The sequence below is a fragment of the Salvelinus alpinus genome, chromosome 9, assembly GCF_045679555.1.
Source record: "Salvelinus alpinus chromosome 9, SLU_Salpinus.1, whole genome shotgun sequence".
Lineage (NCBI taxonomy): Eukaryota > Metazoa > Chordata > Actinopteri > Salmoniformes > Salmonidae > Salvelinus > Salvelinus alpinus.
In genome coordinates, this window is record NC_092094.1 from 74,734,449 (window position 1) to 74,750,590 (window position 16,142).

Consider the following 16,142-nt stretch of genomic DNA (forward strand, 5'->3'; position numbering starts at 1 on the left):
GAGTCCTTAAATGCATATTTACCCTGCTGCTCGGCTCGACTCTCCCTCTCTTGTCATTATGTGAATCTCCCCTTCTCTCTCTCCCCCCCTTTCCTCTCCTCTGCCATTGAGTGATGCTCTCTCTGTTTGTGTTCAGGTCCACTGAACAAAGTCCAACTGATGACATGGACCAAGAGAGGGGCTTTGTGTCCTATAGACCCTCCCTCTCTCACTCTCTCTGTTTGCTCGCATAGGGAGCCGGGAGCCAGGACCCCACCCCCTCCCCCATGATATAGCCTAGGGGGTTGGAAACAGTAATGAAACATTGTCATAAACAAGGGTTTATCAACTCCAGGCCTCGGCAGCCACAGGATTGAACATTTTAGAGGGAGAGCGAGAGTGTGAAAGACTGAGAGAAGGGGAGAGGGAGCAGGAAGAGTGGAAGCTAGCGTGCATTCCTGTGAATAGGTTCATGTTAGCTTTATTACCCATGCATCCTGTCTCAGACAAACAGCAAAACAACGCTAATATGAATACTAACCACTGTATCCTCCATTATCTGTAGCTCATCATTGAGATAGACCAGCAGTCTTTCTTTTCTTGACTTATCTAGTGATGATCACATCACTGATAGTAGGATGCATTCTGAATACACATCATTATACTCAAACTATGCTTCTTAAGATCACAAAGTGGGCCTCTTAAAATGAGCAGGGTTATTGACGGAGAATAATCTCAAAGCCCTCACCAAACTGTGTGTACCCTTAACGCAGTGCCAGAAGAATTTGTTTTTGGACCCGTCTCAGAAAATCCTGTTACAGTGTGTGATTGTCCGTCTCGGTGTACACTACAGTACATCAGGGCCAGTGTCCACAAAGTACCTCAGAGTAGGAGTGCTGATATAGGATCAGGTTTTCTGTTTGGATCATAATTAATAATAATATATGGACATGGAGGACCTGATCCTAGATCAGCACTCCTACTCATACTCTTTGTGAATACGGGTCCAGTATGTCCTGGTGTTTGTTTACATGGTGTCTGAGACATGATGCTTTAGTCTAAATGTCCCCCTTTTCTTTCTTTCTTTCTCTCCCTCTACCCATGTGGCCATCCTGTGACCTCGTGTGAACTTCATCAGGAATCAGACCAAGGTAAGTCCAGTACTGTGACTGGCTGCTATTACTATTGATTGTGTTAATGTTTGGTTGGCAATGCTGTTAATGTCTCTGTGTTTACATTCTAGCAACTCTGTATTCATGTGTTTTATAAAGCAATCATTGTACTTTTATGTTGACATGTACACACACTGTTCATTTGTATGGCATGTTTATCATTGCCAGTGCTCAACAAGAAACACCCAACGGGCAAAACTGGTTGAAATGACACCGTAACAATGCCATTTCAACTGATCATCCCCATATGTTTTGCCCGCTAAATAACAGCTGTTTTAAATCCGTTCTAAACTGTTTTGTTTCATTCTATGTCTCGTCCCTCAGACCTTTGCCTACGACTACTGTTTCTGGTCCATGGACGAGTCGGAAAAGGACAAGTTTGCGGGTCAGTTTTCATTTCCCTCACGTTAACCTCTCCTCACTTCCCTTCCTTCCCTCTTCTTCCTCCACCTCGTGTATCTACAGGTGTCCCTGTGAGCACAAGATGTTTAATAAAGGACGTCGAAACAGTGTATTTTTGGTAGAAAAAAACATTGAAACTGTCTTTTCACCGTCTTTTGCTTAAATGGGATAGGTCTGTTCGGGTGTTTTTTTTAAGGTGTTTTTTCAAACATTTGTCTCTACAGTAGTGACTAAGGAATTAGGATCCCACCTGAATTCTCTGTCGTTTACTCGCTTGGATGAATCTGTAGGTGATTGTTTCTCGCACTGTTCATGGCTACGGTCTGAAGGTCCTATTTTAAATTAACCTGCAAAGCTTGTAGCTTATTTTGTAATCGTCTGTGTGCTCCAGATAATTTTCTAAATCACCCCTAAAGGGATCAATGAAGTCCTTTTGTACTGTTTTATATTGTATAATAATGTGTGGTGTTGTAACATTGCCTGGTGGTTGTCTCCAGGTCAGGACGTGGTGTTCCAGTGCCTTGGGGAGAGTCTTTTGCACAACGCCTTCCAAGGCTACAATGCCTGCATCTTCGCCTATGGACAGACGGGTATGTTATTACATTATGGGAGAATCTGAATTGCATTTCCTTTATTCCTCTCCTCCTTCTCCAAACTCATTGGATGAGGTCAGAAGGTCACCATCTCATCCAATGGGTGAGGAGAATTACGCGAGGAATCAAGCAAATGCAATTGAATTTTTCCCTATGACATATGCTATGATACTACTGGCTGTTCTGATTAGCATGTAACAGATCCTTAGGGGTTCATCTGTCACCTCACTGCTATGCTCTCCCATTGGCTGTCTCCTCACATCCGTGCTCACCCATTGGCTGTATGTGTGTGTCCCTCCAGGTTCGGGGAAGTCGTACACAATGATGGGTTCGGTGGACTCTCCAGGTCTGATCCCGCGGCTGTGCAGCTCTCTGTTTGACCGGACCCTGCTAGAGCAGAGGGAGGGGGAAGGCTTCACCATAGAGGTCTCCTACATGGAGATATACAACGAGAAGGTCCGCGACCTCCTTGACCCCAAAGGGTACGACCTTTAACCTCCACATGACCTCTTGTTTTAGTTAATTGTTTGAATATACTACAGTTTGTCTGTGGCCCCATTTTCAAATAATACAAACACGCTTCCTCCCTTGATGTAGTCACTGATAACTCAATTGTTCCATGACATACTGGTGGTAGCTTTCGCCTATCCAGTACGTTTCCAAACATGCTTCGGAGCAGGGCCCCAATGGTTTTGCACACATTTGCACCTGTTTGTCTGCTCACAGTTTCTATGGCTCCCCACTTGACCCCAAAGGTTATGACCCCGTCACCTCTGACCCCGGCTAAAACAATCAATAGAATAGCAGAGCTGCGTGCCACAGGAGTGGGAGGTCCGACATCTGACGGCCATATGGAGTCAGTCTGCCACATTATACAGATGCTAGAACTTGGCCTAATGATATACCACTTGTATTGATCTGGCTATTGCTGATTCTATTTGGAGAACTGTTGCTTCTACACAGAATGTAGGAGAGTGTATAGGGATACTTATTTTATTTACAAATAAATGAATACTTTTTAAAATTAATTTACAAATGAAAAATGATAGAAATGTATAAATGCATTCATTTATTTATATTATTTTTTAGATAGAGCATGGAAGCATGATGACTGTGGATTTATTCCATAGTAAACCACATTCATATCTGTCATCCCCCCTCCCCTCCAGGAGCAGACAGGCTCTGAGAGTGAGGGAACACAAGGTGTTGGGGCCGTATGTGGACGGCCTGTCTCGTCTGGCTGTGGCCAGCTACAAGGTACACCACAATATCACTGCTGTACCACTACCACCACTAGTAACAATATATAAGTATTTATTTGTTTACTAATGAATTATTTATAGCATCTCCTTTCCTCTCTCTATTCTCCATTCTTCCTTTCTCTCTTGCCTTCTTCCGTCCCCCGTTTGTCTTCTCTCTCTCTCTCCTCCCGATCTCTCTCTCTCTCTCTCTCTCTCTCTCTCCTCCCGATCTCTCTCTCTCTCTCTCTCCTCCCGATCTCTCTCTCTCTCTCCTCCCGATCTCTCTCTCTCTCTCTCCTATAGGACATCGAGTCTCTGATGTCAGAGGGGAATAAGTCTCGTACGGTGGCCGCAACCAACATGAACGAGGAGAGCAGCAGATCTCACGCAGTCTTCAACATCATCCTCACACACACACTCAAAGACCTGCAGTCTGGGGTAAGACATGCTGACACACACGGAAAGACACACACACTGACATACACAAACATGGACACAGAGACACAAACCCTCCATCTGAGGGTTAAGGGGGGATCCCTCCCCCCTTTGTTTTGGAGGTTAACCCCCTCCCAGATAATTTTTATGTAGAAAGACTGGGAAGTCAAGTTCTTGTGACTTTTTAAAAGGACATTCTACTCCAAAATTAATTAAAATCAAATTACGCTGACACCATCTAAAATATAATTTTCACCTCCAGAAATTATTTTAACATACAGTGCATTCGGAAAGTATTCAGACTCCTTGACCTTTTCCACATTTTGTTACGTTACAGCCTTACTCTAATGTTGATTAAATTAAACATTTTCCTCAATCTACACACAACCCCATAATGACAAATATACATTTTTGCACATTTATATATAAAAAAACCTGATACCTTATTTACATAAGTATTCAGACCCTTTGCTATGAGACTCGAAATTGAGCTCAGGTGCGTCCTGTTTCCATTGACAATCCTTGATGTTTCTACAACTTGATTGGAGTCCACCTGTGCTAAATTCAATTGATTGGACATGATTTGGAAAGGCACACAGCTGTCTATATAAGGTCCCACAGTTGACAGTGCATGTCAGAGCAAAAACCAAGCTATGAGGTCGAAGGAATTGTCCGTAGAGTTCAGAGACAGGATTGTGTCAAGGCACAGATCTGGGGAAGGGTACCAGAAAATGTCTGCAGCATTGAAGGTCCCCATGAACACTGTGGCCTCCATCATTCTTAAATGGAAGACGTTTGGAACCACCAAGACTCTTCCTAGCGCTGGCCGCCCGGCCAAACTGAGCAATCAGGGGAGAAGGGCCTTGGTCAGGGAGGTGACCAAGAACTCGAGGGTCACTCTGACAGAGCTCCAGAGTTCATCTGTGGAGATGGTTGTCCTTCTGGAAGGTTCTCCCATCTTTGCAGCACTCCACCAATCAGGCCTTTTATTGTAGAGTGGCCAGACGGAAGCCACTCCTCAGTAAAAGGCACATTAAAGCCCGCTTGGAGTTTGCCAAAAGGCACCTAAAGGACTGACCATGAGACAAGATTCTCTGATCTGATGAAACCAAGATTGAACTCTTTGACCTGAATGCTAAGCATCACGTCTGGAGGAAACCAGGCACTGCTCATCACCTGGCCAATACCATTCCTACTGTGAAGCATGGTGGTGGCAGCATTATGCTGTGGGGATGTTTTTCAGTGGCAGGAACTGGAAGACTAGTCAGGATCGAGGGAAAGATGAACAGAGCAAAGTACAGAGAGATCCTTGATGAAAACCTGCTCCAGAGAACTCAGGACCTCAGACTGGGGGTGAAGGTTCACCTTCTAACAAGACAACGACCCTAAGTACACAGCCAAGACAACGCAGGTGTAGCTTTGGGACAAGTCTGAATGTCCTTAAGTGGCCCAGCTAGAGCCCGGACTTGACCCCAATCAAACATCTCTGGAGAGACCTGAAAATAGCTGTGCAACGACGCTCCCCATCCAACCTGACAGAGTTTGAGAGGATCTAGAGAGACGAATGGGAGAAACTCCCTAAATGCAGGTGTGCAAGCTTGTAGCATCACACCAAAGAAGACTCGAGGCTGTAATCACTGCCAATGTACTGAGTAAAGGGTCTGAATACTTATGTAAATGTGATATTTCAGTTTTGTATTTTTTATACATTTGCAAACATTTCTAAAAACCAGATTTTTGCTTCATCATTATGGGGTATTGTGTTTAGATTGAGGAATACTTTTTTTTCTCCATCCATTTTAGAATAATGCTCCACCAATCAGTAACGTAACAAAATGTAGAAAAAGTGAAGGTGTCTGAACATTTTCCGAATGCACTGTAGTGGACCATGCTTATAGCCTATGCATCGTCTACATAAGGGCTGCCCAACCCTCATCATGGAGATCTACTGTCCTGTAGGTTTTCAGTCCAACCCTAATTTAGCAAAGCTGATTCAGCTAGTTAAGGTCTTGTTGAGCAGCTATTTAGTAGAATCAGGTGTGTTAAATTAGGGTTGGCCTGAACCCACAGGATTGTAGATCTCCAGGAAGAGGGTTGGGTAGTCCTGGTCTATATCATGTGTCAACATCATTCCACGGAAGGTCAAGTGTCTGTGGGATTTCTCTCCTCCCTCACTAATTAGTAAAGAACTTCCCTCACCTGGTTGTCTTAATTGAACGGAACAGCCAAAAACCTGCAGACACTAGGCCCTCCATGGAATGATTTTGACACCCCTGGTCCATATTATCAGGTATGCTATTAGCAATAAGCATTATCACCTGTAGCCCAACTGATGCAGCATAGTATCTATAAATAGGCTGAAGCATGGGGTTGCCTATTTGCATTTACCCTAATGTGCTAATCATTAGCTAGATCCCAAATGTGATATTTTAATAACTAGTTATGCATATTGATGCATTTTATGTCCCCCAAAAATTACAAACACAGTTAGTATAATGAAGGCCTACCTGTTAAGGTAGTTTTGGGTAATCCGCCACCAGGGGTAATACGCCCCCTGTCTGTACTTCTCACAGGAACCACTTTGTCACACATTTTCCCACAACACTTTCCCTGGTTACCACTACTCTTGCTCAACTAAAAATGTAATCTGGCTAATCACAATTTCTTAAGTCACTCAAAAAAAAAGCTTGAGGGCGGTGTTTTATCCCAAGTTACTTCCCTATGCGATAAGGTGCTTAACCATGCTGCTGCTTAAAACTCTGGGTTTGAAATGGTGCAGTTCACACATATTTAAGTAGGAATGGAAAGCTGGGACCCCCCCCCTCTTTTTAACAAAGACCATTAAAACTGCTGTTTACCCTGCGATTGCGTTATGAATTGTTGTGCATTGACTGCTTGTCAGAATGCATGTTCCCTCCCTATGGCACTCGCAACTTGAATGCGCCTTGTGAGGAATATTTGTCCCGCATAGAACGCACAAGGTAAATATATAAACTATTCTACTATGGGGTTGTCTGATTTTTCTATTAGTTACTCATTTTATTTGCAGAGGCAAAGTAAATGTGGACTGTTCTAGCATTTACAAATGTTCCAGATTTTTTTGGCGTGGTGGCAATGGTTTTGCCGTGGCGCGGCGCCACGCTGCAGCGGAAACACTGCGACTGCTGTAATGCTTTTGTGAAGACTGCATGTTATTTGTCGTTATCTAAAATTCTCTCATCCTCTCACTCTACTTCAGTGTTACTCACAATTTTTTGTAAGGGGGCCACTTTGGGTTGAGACAATCATTCAGAGGGCCGCACATCTTTAATCTGTTGTACTTTTTCTTCCAATATTATCAATTGAGAGCAATAGAGCACATACAACTGATGATACAGCACATCACAAATATATACACACACATCAAATAGGCTACATCACATGCATAAGACCCATATTAAGGGTAACCACAGTAGTTGGAAGAGCGAAAATGTCTCTTCTGCTCCTTGACTGAATTCATAGTCTGTTGCTATCCTTGTGAGGCAATCCTGGTGTGCATTGGTCAGTCTCTCTGTTGTTGTTTCACAATGTTCATTGTTGATAATGTTGCTTCACAGGAATAAGTACTGACAAAAAAATGTCACCTTTTGCACACACTGCTTCAGAAGTGGATACTCTGTGTCTGACACAAGACTCCAGAAATGGGTAACACCTGATCTTAGTTCACCTTGCAATGTGTCATTTGCCTGCAGCTCCACTATCTCACTCTCTATTCCAGCACAGTCAGGACAGAGGGCTGAGATGACACTGGCACATGAAAGGGGTTCTTAATGAAGTTGAAAAACTCCTTGTACTCCATGATATTCTCAAACTCCAACTCTTCCAACACACTAATGCATCATAGCTAAAATGTTGCTGTATGTCTGGGTTGGATGTGGTGACTGCTCTGAGTTTTGGGAAATTAACAAACTTTCAGGTATGAAGTGTGGTGATTTTATTTTGAAATGCTTTGACCACATGCAGCATTTTGCCCAGAGTTTTAGCTTTCCCTTGGAACTGGAGATAAACTGTGTTCAGGTGGCAGGTGATGTCAGTTAAAATAGCCAGCTTTAATATCAATATAATATAATAATAATATAATATGGTCCCGTGTGGCTCAGTTGGTAGAGCATGGCGCTTGCAACGCCAGGGTTGTGGGTTCATTCCCCACGGGGGGACCAGGATGAATATGTATGAACTTTCCAATTTGTAAGTCGCTCTGGATAAGAGCGTCTGCTAAATGACTTAAATGTAAATGTAATATCCAGCTTGGTCTCCACTCTCCCCTTGCGTGCAACACATTCACAGATTTGAGGGAGGAGGGAGAAATCTTTCCAAAGCTGCCAGGAGACAGCCATCTCACCTCATTGTGAAATATCACAGTCGCTGTATTCTGTCTGGTATTCCTCCAGCAACTTGCAGAATTGCCGGTGATTCAGTGCCCTAATAATAATGTTCACCAAGCGCACGACCTACTGCATCACATTATGTAAGTCAGTCTTTGAGTTTAGCCACAAGTGCTTCCTGATGAATGATACAACGAAACGTTACAAATTCGGGAATATCATCTTTCTCATCAGGCCTATGAGTCCCTTTTCCTTCCCTCGCGTGTTTGGGGTGCCGTCAGTGCACACAGATGCCAGATTTGACCGGTCAATATTATTATCATCAAAATATTTGAGGGCTTCCAGAATATCCTCTCGTGTTTGTCCCTGAAGGGGTAGTAAACATACGTTATTCTCTGAACGACTCGTTTTGAGGGAAGCGGACACAAACACATGATTGGGCAATGTCATTTGAATCAGTACAATACTAAAATACGGCGCCACGGATATGTCAGTAATCAGTTGCTTACCGATGTCTATGCGTCTTGTTATGGTCTAGTCTGAGAGTTGCAGTCCCGTAATTTGCTTTAAAATAGCTTCCTTGTTTGTGAAATCATTATACAATATTTCGGCGGAGGCCAAAAAACAGTCTTTGACTATCTCCGCGTCTGTGAAGGCCTTGTTTCTCGCGAGCATCCAAGCAAACGTAAATGTTGCCTCTGTCGTTTTCTCTGCAACAGTGCTAGATCTGTCCGCTATTTGCTGTCCTTTGAGTTGCGCTATTTTGTTGTTTCTGAGGTTGCTTTATGGTAGATATGTTTTGTCAAAGTGGGCATGGTGTGACTGGAAATGTCGCTCTAAATTTGCTCGTTTAAAACAAGACAAAGTGAGCTAGTACCATTATGCAGTATAAACAAGTCTGTCAATTTCTCTTGGAACTTTTTGTTCTTGAATCGACCGTAGCCAACTTCTCTTAGCCACCAAAGCTACGTTAGTTAGCTGCATTTCCCCGCCGCCATGTTCCTGATTTTCCTGGTTCTCCGGTGGTTGTTCGTTCATAACTGTCACGTTGTTCTCCAGCCCTTTCCTCTCATCTTCATTGTCAATAGATTTCTGTTTATTTTTTACAATAAATCGATTCATGTCGACCAGACTGCAAAAGTATCTAGTAGCAAACTGATATGACGGTCGCAGGAGCTGAGCAGTTGCATTCTATTTCGGCCTTTCTGTTCAACAGTTGTGCTGTACTACCATGTATCTGCCGGCCAGGGAACAACATATATATATTCAGTGAAGTGATTCAGGCCTACATTGAATTGAAATTGTATTATGAATGGAAAATCACAGCGATAAGGCCTCACGGGCCGCGCAATGAGTACCACTGCTCTACTTAAGCACTTTCTATCTGGGGCAATTGTCAGCCCAATTCTGATCTTTTTTTCACAGATTGGTCTTTTAACCAATCAGATCAGCTATGGAAAAAGATCTGATGTGATTGGTCAAAAGACCAATTAGTGGGAAAAAATATTTGAATTGGGCTGCCTGTGTAAACGCAGCCTAAGAGTGTCCCAGAGAGACTCTCCTGTCAGTGAGCCTCAGTTTCCACTGTTCAGGAACTAGCTAGTGATTTTAGCCTCCAAGAAAACCTTTTAAATAAGTAATGAGCTGCTCTCTCTGTCTGGATGTCAGCTGATATGCTGCTGTGTCAGCCTGATCCTTTGTTATCCCAACAACACCTGGTCGCTCATCCAACCGTGTGTGTGTGTGTGTGTGTGTGTGTGTGCCTGACTATTTACATGCATGTGTGTGATATAATCACCCAACCCTGGTCTTCTGGAACAATGTATGAAGCACACAGATTTGAATAATGCAGGAGTGGAACAGTTGATTCTAGTCCAGGTCAAATAAGGCTGTGTTCAAGTCAATGAGTGTTGCCCATTGTTGCAGACTGACCATTTGGTACCTTGTTGGTTGTGTTCCTGAATGCAGCCCCAGGTGCACATGCTGGAATGGAAACAAAGCTAAATATAGACTGAGCCGGATCATTGAAACTGACACACAAATTAAGTCTGTCCACGCTTCAACACACACACACACACAGTTTTGTATTGCTATCCTTGTGGGGACCAAATAATTGATTCCAGTCCAAAATCCTATTTTCCTTAACCCTTAACCTAAGTCTAACCGTAAGCCTAACCTTAACCCCTAACCCTAAAACTATACCTAACTCTTAAACCTAACCCCTAAGCCTAAAATAGCCTTTTTCCTTGTTCCTTTTTCCTTGGCAAAATGTCCCCACTTTTCCTTGTTTTACTGTCCTTGTGAGGACTTCTGGTACCCACAAGGATAGTTAAAGAAAAACACACACACACACACAGTGAGAGAAAGAGAGCTTGAGAATCATTGGGCCTCCTTTTTCTGCTGTTGATGATATGCTTTGTCCTCCCTTTACTGATGGTTTGCATATCTCCATGGAAATTCAGTTCAATGCAAATTCACAGGGGCCTGTTGACAGTGCGTGTAATCTAAGCCTGTGTGTCTGAGATGAGAGAGGGATGTTTAGTATAGCATCTTTATAAAAGAGTGATAACGCAATAACTAAATCATAGGAAAGAACATAATATTTCCTGTGGAATCCAGTTGGTGAAAACAGTTTGAGGTACCAGTCAAATACTTGGAATCGTTTTTGACCTAGGTTCACCCCAGTTCATGCAGTCTTTTCCCTTCATTCTGTTCTCTTCTCTCTCTGGGGACAAGAGCGGTCTTTGTTTTCACAACACACTGTAGTCTCTGCCTGCTCTATTCCCACTCAGCACAACTCCGTACATAATTCACCCCCACTGGCCTTTGGCTCTCTCTACCTTCCCCGCTCTCTCTCATTTCTCGCTCAACTCATTCACTCACCCCATCTCACATTTTCACATACTTTCATTCTCCATCACTCTCACTCTTTTTACACACCTTTCTCTTACATTCTCGCTCTTACATTCTTTCCGTCCTGCATTCCTGCATTCTCTCTGTTCTTCCTCTGTCTTAAATTATCTCTCCTTCCCAGAACGCTTTCCTCTTTATTTCTCCTTCCCCTCCCTCCCACCCCTCCTTTCTCATCTGTCAATTATCTCTCTGTCTACCAGTCAAGCTTCAGTCCTTAATGCACACATACCTTATTTAAGATAAAGACCCCATTACGCACACACATACATCACCCCCCCCCCCCCCTTATGTTAGTGCAAGGAAACATGGTTGTATACTGCATGTAAATTATAGGATGGAAAATGTTTTGTCAATTTCACTGAAATCTGTCAATAAGTTTACATCCCAAATAAGCATTGCGTGCAGGACCGGAGTCCTTCTAGCATGTATTCGAACACGAATGATGTTATTTTAATTGAAAGAAAATCTGCTAAAATGGCTTCTATCCGTTCTCACTCACTTCCTTTAATTTTCCCTTTCTCCCTCCCCCTTCCTCTCTCTCTCTCCCACCCCCTTTAACCTCCCACCTCCCTCCCTCTGTCTCCCCCCTCTTCTATCTCTCCCTCCACGTCCTTACCTGTTCCTCTCCCCATAACCTTCCCCCTTCTCTCTCCCCCTTTTAACCTCCCCCCACACCCGCCTCCCCCTTGTTCTCTCTCTCCCTCCCTATCCTCTTTGTAGACGAGTGGTGAGAAGGTGAGTAAGCTGAGTCTGGTGGACCTGGCTGGCAGTGAGAGAGCTGCTAAGACTGGAGCTACCGGTGAGAGGATGAAGGAGGGCAGCAACATCAACAAGTATGTCACTGAAAACACACGCACACACATACACACACACACAGCTCCAAGTGTTCTAGTTTTAGCTTCAAGTTCCCAAAAGAAAAAATTATACACACTTTACACCCAGAAAACATTCCACCGCTTATGATAGCGGGCCGGTGTGTGTGTTACAATATTTTCCCTGATGGAGAGTGTGTTCTCTGTGTGTCTCTGCAGGTCTCTGACCACTCTAGGCCTGGTCATATCTGCTCTGGCAGAACAGGGGTGTGGGAAGAACAAGACCAAGTTTGTCCCCTACAGAGACTCTGTACTAACGTGGCTGCTTAAGGTAAGACGCACACACATCTTCTCTTTTTCCCTGCTCTTAATATAACTTCTCTCGTCCTACTTTCCCCTTCTCGCTCCCATATCTTTGTTGTTTCCTTTAATTAGTTGAACACTTCTGCCACAGAATCATATTAAGATTTGGTCCCGGCAACCTTTTGTCTTTCTTTCATTCTCCCTCTCTTACTAACACTCCTTTCTCTTCCTCCCCCTGTCACCAGGACAGCCTGGGCGGCAACAGTCGCACGGCCATGGTGGCCACGGTGAGCCCGGCGGCCGACAACTACGACGAGACGCTGTCCACGCTGCGCTACGCCGACCGGGCCAAGAGCATCGTCAACCACGCCGTCGTCAACGAAGACCCCAACGCACGCATCATCAGGGAGCTCCGCGAAGAGGTGGAGAAACTACGGGACCAGCTGACACAGGCAGAGGTGAGGGGTGGAGGGGAGAGAGAAGGGGAAAAGGGAGGGAGAGGAGGAAATAGGGATAAAGAGAGGATATAGGGGGGGAAGGGAAGAGAGGCGGGGAGAGCAGAGAAGAAGGGGGAAGAGGGAGATCAACTGAGACAGGCGAAGGTAAGGAGGGATGGGAGGAGAGGGCCCACACCAGCTGGCAAAACTGGTTGCGTTCTGTTTGGAAATTGCATCCGGAAAATTAATGCTTCATCAGGTGTAGCAGAGAGCATTTGGTTTTATGAAGACTTTTTTTCAACCCGAAACATCCGTTTACAAATGACATCAACTACCACATCTTGTCTGCTGGGAGACAGGGAGAGGGAACACAAGTAAGAGTGTGTTTTTCTTGTCTCCTGGCCAGTCTATGAAGGCCCCAGAGCTGAAGGAAAGGCTGGAGGAGTCTGAGAAACTCATCCAAGAGATGACCGTCACCTGGGAGGAGAAACTACGCAAGACGGAGGAGATCGCACAGGTACATACACACTTGTACTTTCTGTCCTGGGTCGTGCTCACTAGGCACAAAAAAGAAAACTGAGTGAAACAGGGACTTTCTAAAATTGGACAATTAGACATGCTTCTTTTTTTGCACAACATTTTGAAATGTTTTGCTTCTGTGTGCCCTTATTACAACAACCAGTATGGATGCATTGTTTCCCTCTGTTGTGTGTCCTGTAGGAGCGTCAGAAACAGTTGGAATCCCTGGGCATCTCTCTCCAGTCGTCTGGCATCAGAGTGGGAGAAGACAAGTGTTTTCTAGTCAACCTCAACGCTGACCCCGCTCTCAATGAGCTGCTGGTCTACTACCTGAAGGTACACACACACACACACACACACACACACACACACACACACACACACACACACACACACACACACACACACACACACACACACACACTAGTGGAGCAAGGGTCACCCACAATTGCTAATAACCCATCCACATGACTATATGTGATAAAGTGAAAATCTGAGACCCGCACCCGACCCTAACCCACACTTGGGCTCCCGAGTGGCGCAGCGGTCTAAGGCACTGTATCTCAGTGCTAGAGGCATCACTACAGACCCTGGTTTGTAGAGGCTGTATCACAACCGGCTGTTATTCGGAGTCCCATAGGGCGGCGCACAATTGGCCCAGCGTCGTCCGGGTTTGGCCGGGGTAGGCAGTCATTGTAAATAAGAATTTGTTCTTAACTGACTTGCCTAGTTAAATAAAGGTTAAATAAAATAACACGCTAATATAGAAAATGCGCTGTAGGTTACAGTCAGACAGCGGAAAGATTTTTTGACAGGGTGCAGGATTTTTTGTTGTTGCCTGATTTTAGATATATTTCTGCTTATTTCCGACATTTTGGTAGGCTATTTGTTAGTCATCTTGTCTATAATTAGATACACACAGCTTCTCTTCTGTCATTATGTTGCCCGAGAAGAATAAATAAACCCTTGCTCACCAGAACGTCATAAATGATCAAATGAACACTTCACTCTAGTTGACATTGGTAAAGTTTTCTCTGTCATCGCTGCTTCTTTCGTGGAGCAATGACGTTTAGGGACCGGGGAGAAAAAGCAATAAAAAACAGAAAAGATTTTCTGTACAAAATTTCCAAATTAAAGCTGATAAAAAAATGACCCATCAGCTTGGATGCATATTTTATGTGGTTGAAATACTATCAGCTTTTATGATGCTAATGAAGATACCACCTCTACAGACAGTATATAACTGCGCATTCTCTCAAGATGATGAAAGAAATAAATCACATTTCTCCACTCCTGTTTTAGAGTAAAAATGTAACCTAAATGTTGTCATTTTACTGCAAGGACTGCTCTATTCTGCAGGAGTAAATATTATATTAGGCTATGTGACAGGTTATAGACCTATAGTCAGTGTCCAGATTTCAGTTTCCATTTAACACTCACTACTGTAAGTCTCTCTCGATAAGAGCGTCTGCTAAATGACTCAAATGTCAAATGTAGGCTACAGTTCCCTTGACCTGCCATAGGCCTATTTGTCACTATCTTGTGACTGTGGAATTTGTATAGCGCCTCACAATCATCACACATCACATAGACGGCACTGCTATCATCCTCTTTTACCACTTCACCAAATAAACATGACTTTACTGGCCCTCCCTTCTCTTTATTTTCAACTCTCCATTTCGCAACCCTCTTATTGAATTAATCTCAGACATTGTCGTTTGTGCCTCCGTGGATCGACTAACTTTTTTTCTGCTCGCTCCCGAAAGCTTTTGGCAGTTGGCGTGTAGGCTGACTGGAACATGTACAGTTAGGTTCTAAAGCTTAGGCTTACGCGCACTGATAGCCTAAAATAATGAACGAAAAACCTCAACGTAGCCTATAGATATATAAATTGCACAAGAATGATATATTTCTGGATATTTTAAGGTATTGTATTATTTTTATTCAACCCGCCCGCCACCCACCCGCCGTTGATTAACACAATATTTCATGACCCTAAACCCTAAACTTCGGGTTATGAGTCAACCCGCGGATCAATAACACACACACCATTGTAACATGGTATTGTTGTGTACTGTAGGAGCACACTAAGGTTGGTTCAGCAGACTCCCAGGACATCCAGCTGTGTGGGATGGGTATTCAGGCTGAACACTGCATCATAAACATCACAACTGACCAAGGGGTGGTCCTCACTCCCCACAGGAACTCACGGTACGTATAGAACACTCCTCTTCATCTCTACCATCATCCTCCTCATCAGTATAATCCACAACGGGGCAAACCTGGATGAGGTGAAGCCTTTCCAGAACCAAAATCTGGTTTTAAGAATGTCCTTGTTACCAATTTTGCCCGCTAGCACCAGCTCACACCGCAGAAAATGTCACAGTACACCAGCAGTCATTATCATCATCTCAACGCACATCATCGAAATCGTCATTCTTGACATCATCATTATTGCACACATCTCTAGCCAGAGCTGTGGACTTGATTCACATGTCTTGGACTCGAGTCTGACTTGAGTCACAAATTTGATGACTTGATAGAAAATAAAATGACTTGATTTTGACTTGCGGCCTCAAGACTTGGGACACGACTTTGACTTGAGACTGAAATTATCTGGCCAGGTTTTGTAACGTTTTGTCGCTCATTTTGTGGCACTGAGTCTCAGTGGATTAGGCTACTCTCCACGCAGCCAGAGACCATATCGCACTTGCAAAAAAAATTATTGGCTTGTGAAACGCACAGGCCTACGGCATTGTACACAATTTTGTTTAAAAAACACCTGTTTCAGAACCAATAAATTGCCTGTCTTGACTATTGACCAATGACAAGTCATCAACATTGGCGCGCAAACGTGGGCTCACATATCCAGATTAGTGACCCAGAAAGAGCTTGTTTAATTTTCTCCGGTATTGCCTGGCAAAAACAGAGTAGACTGCCTACCTACAGTGGCAAGAAAAAGTATGTGAACC

The 16,142-nt window shown here is 43.9% G+C and overlaps 1 protein-coding gene across 3 annotated transcripts in view; it reads left to right on the plus strand.

Annotated features, from left to right (window-relative positions):
• LOC139530621 (kinesin-like protein KIF13B) overlaps positions 1–16,142 on the plus strand; it is an 87,037-nt gene that overhangs the window by 41,072 nt on the left and 29,823 nt on the right. For all 3 annotated transcript variants that reach the window (XM_071327192.1, XM_071327193.1, XM_071327194.1), the window contains exons 4-15: positions 1,118–1,130; positions 1,476–1,536; positions 2,051–2,143; positions 2,448–2,628; positions 3,316–3,403; positions 3,691–3,825; positions 11,820–11,932; positions 12,131–12,242; positions 12,460–12,672; positions 13,058–13,168; positions 13,372–13,506; positions 15,251–15,381. In XM_071327192.1, the coding sequence (XP_071183293.1) occupies positions 1,118–1,130; positions 1,476–1,536; positions 2,051–2,143; positions 2,448–2,628; positions 3,316–3,403; positions 3,691–3,825; positions 11,820–11,932; positions 12,131–12,242; positions 12,460–12,672; positions 13,058–13,168; positions 13,372–13,506; positions 15,251–15,381 (1,386 nt within the window). The remainder of the gene's footprint in view (positions 1–1,117; positions 1,131–1,475; positions 1,537–2,050; positions 2,144–2,447; positions 2,629–3,315; positions 3,404–3,690; positions 3,826–11,819; positions 11,933–12,130; positions 12,243–12,459; positions 12,673–13,057; positions 13,169–13,371; positions 13,507–15,250; positions 15,382–16,142) is intronic.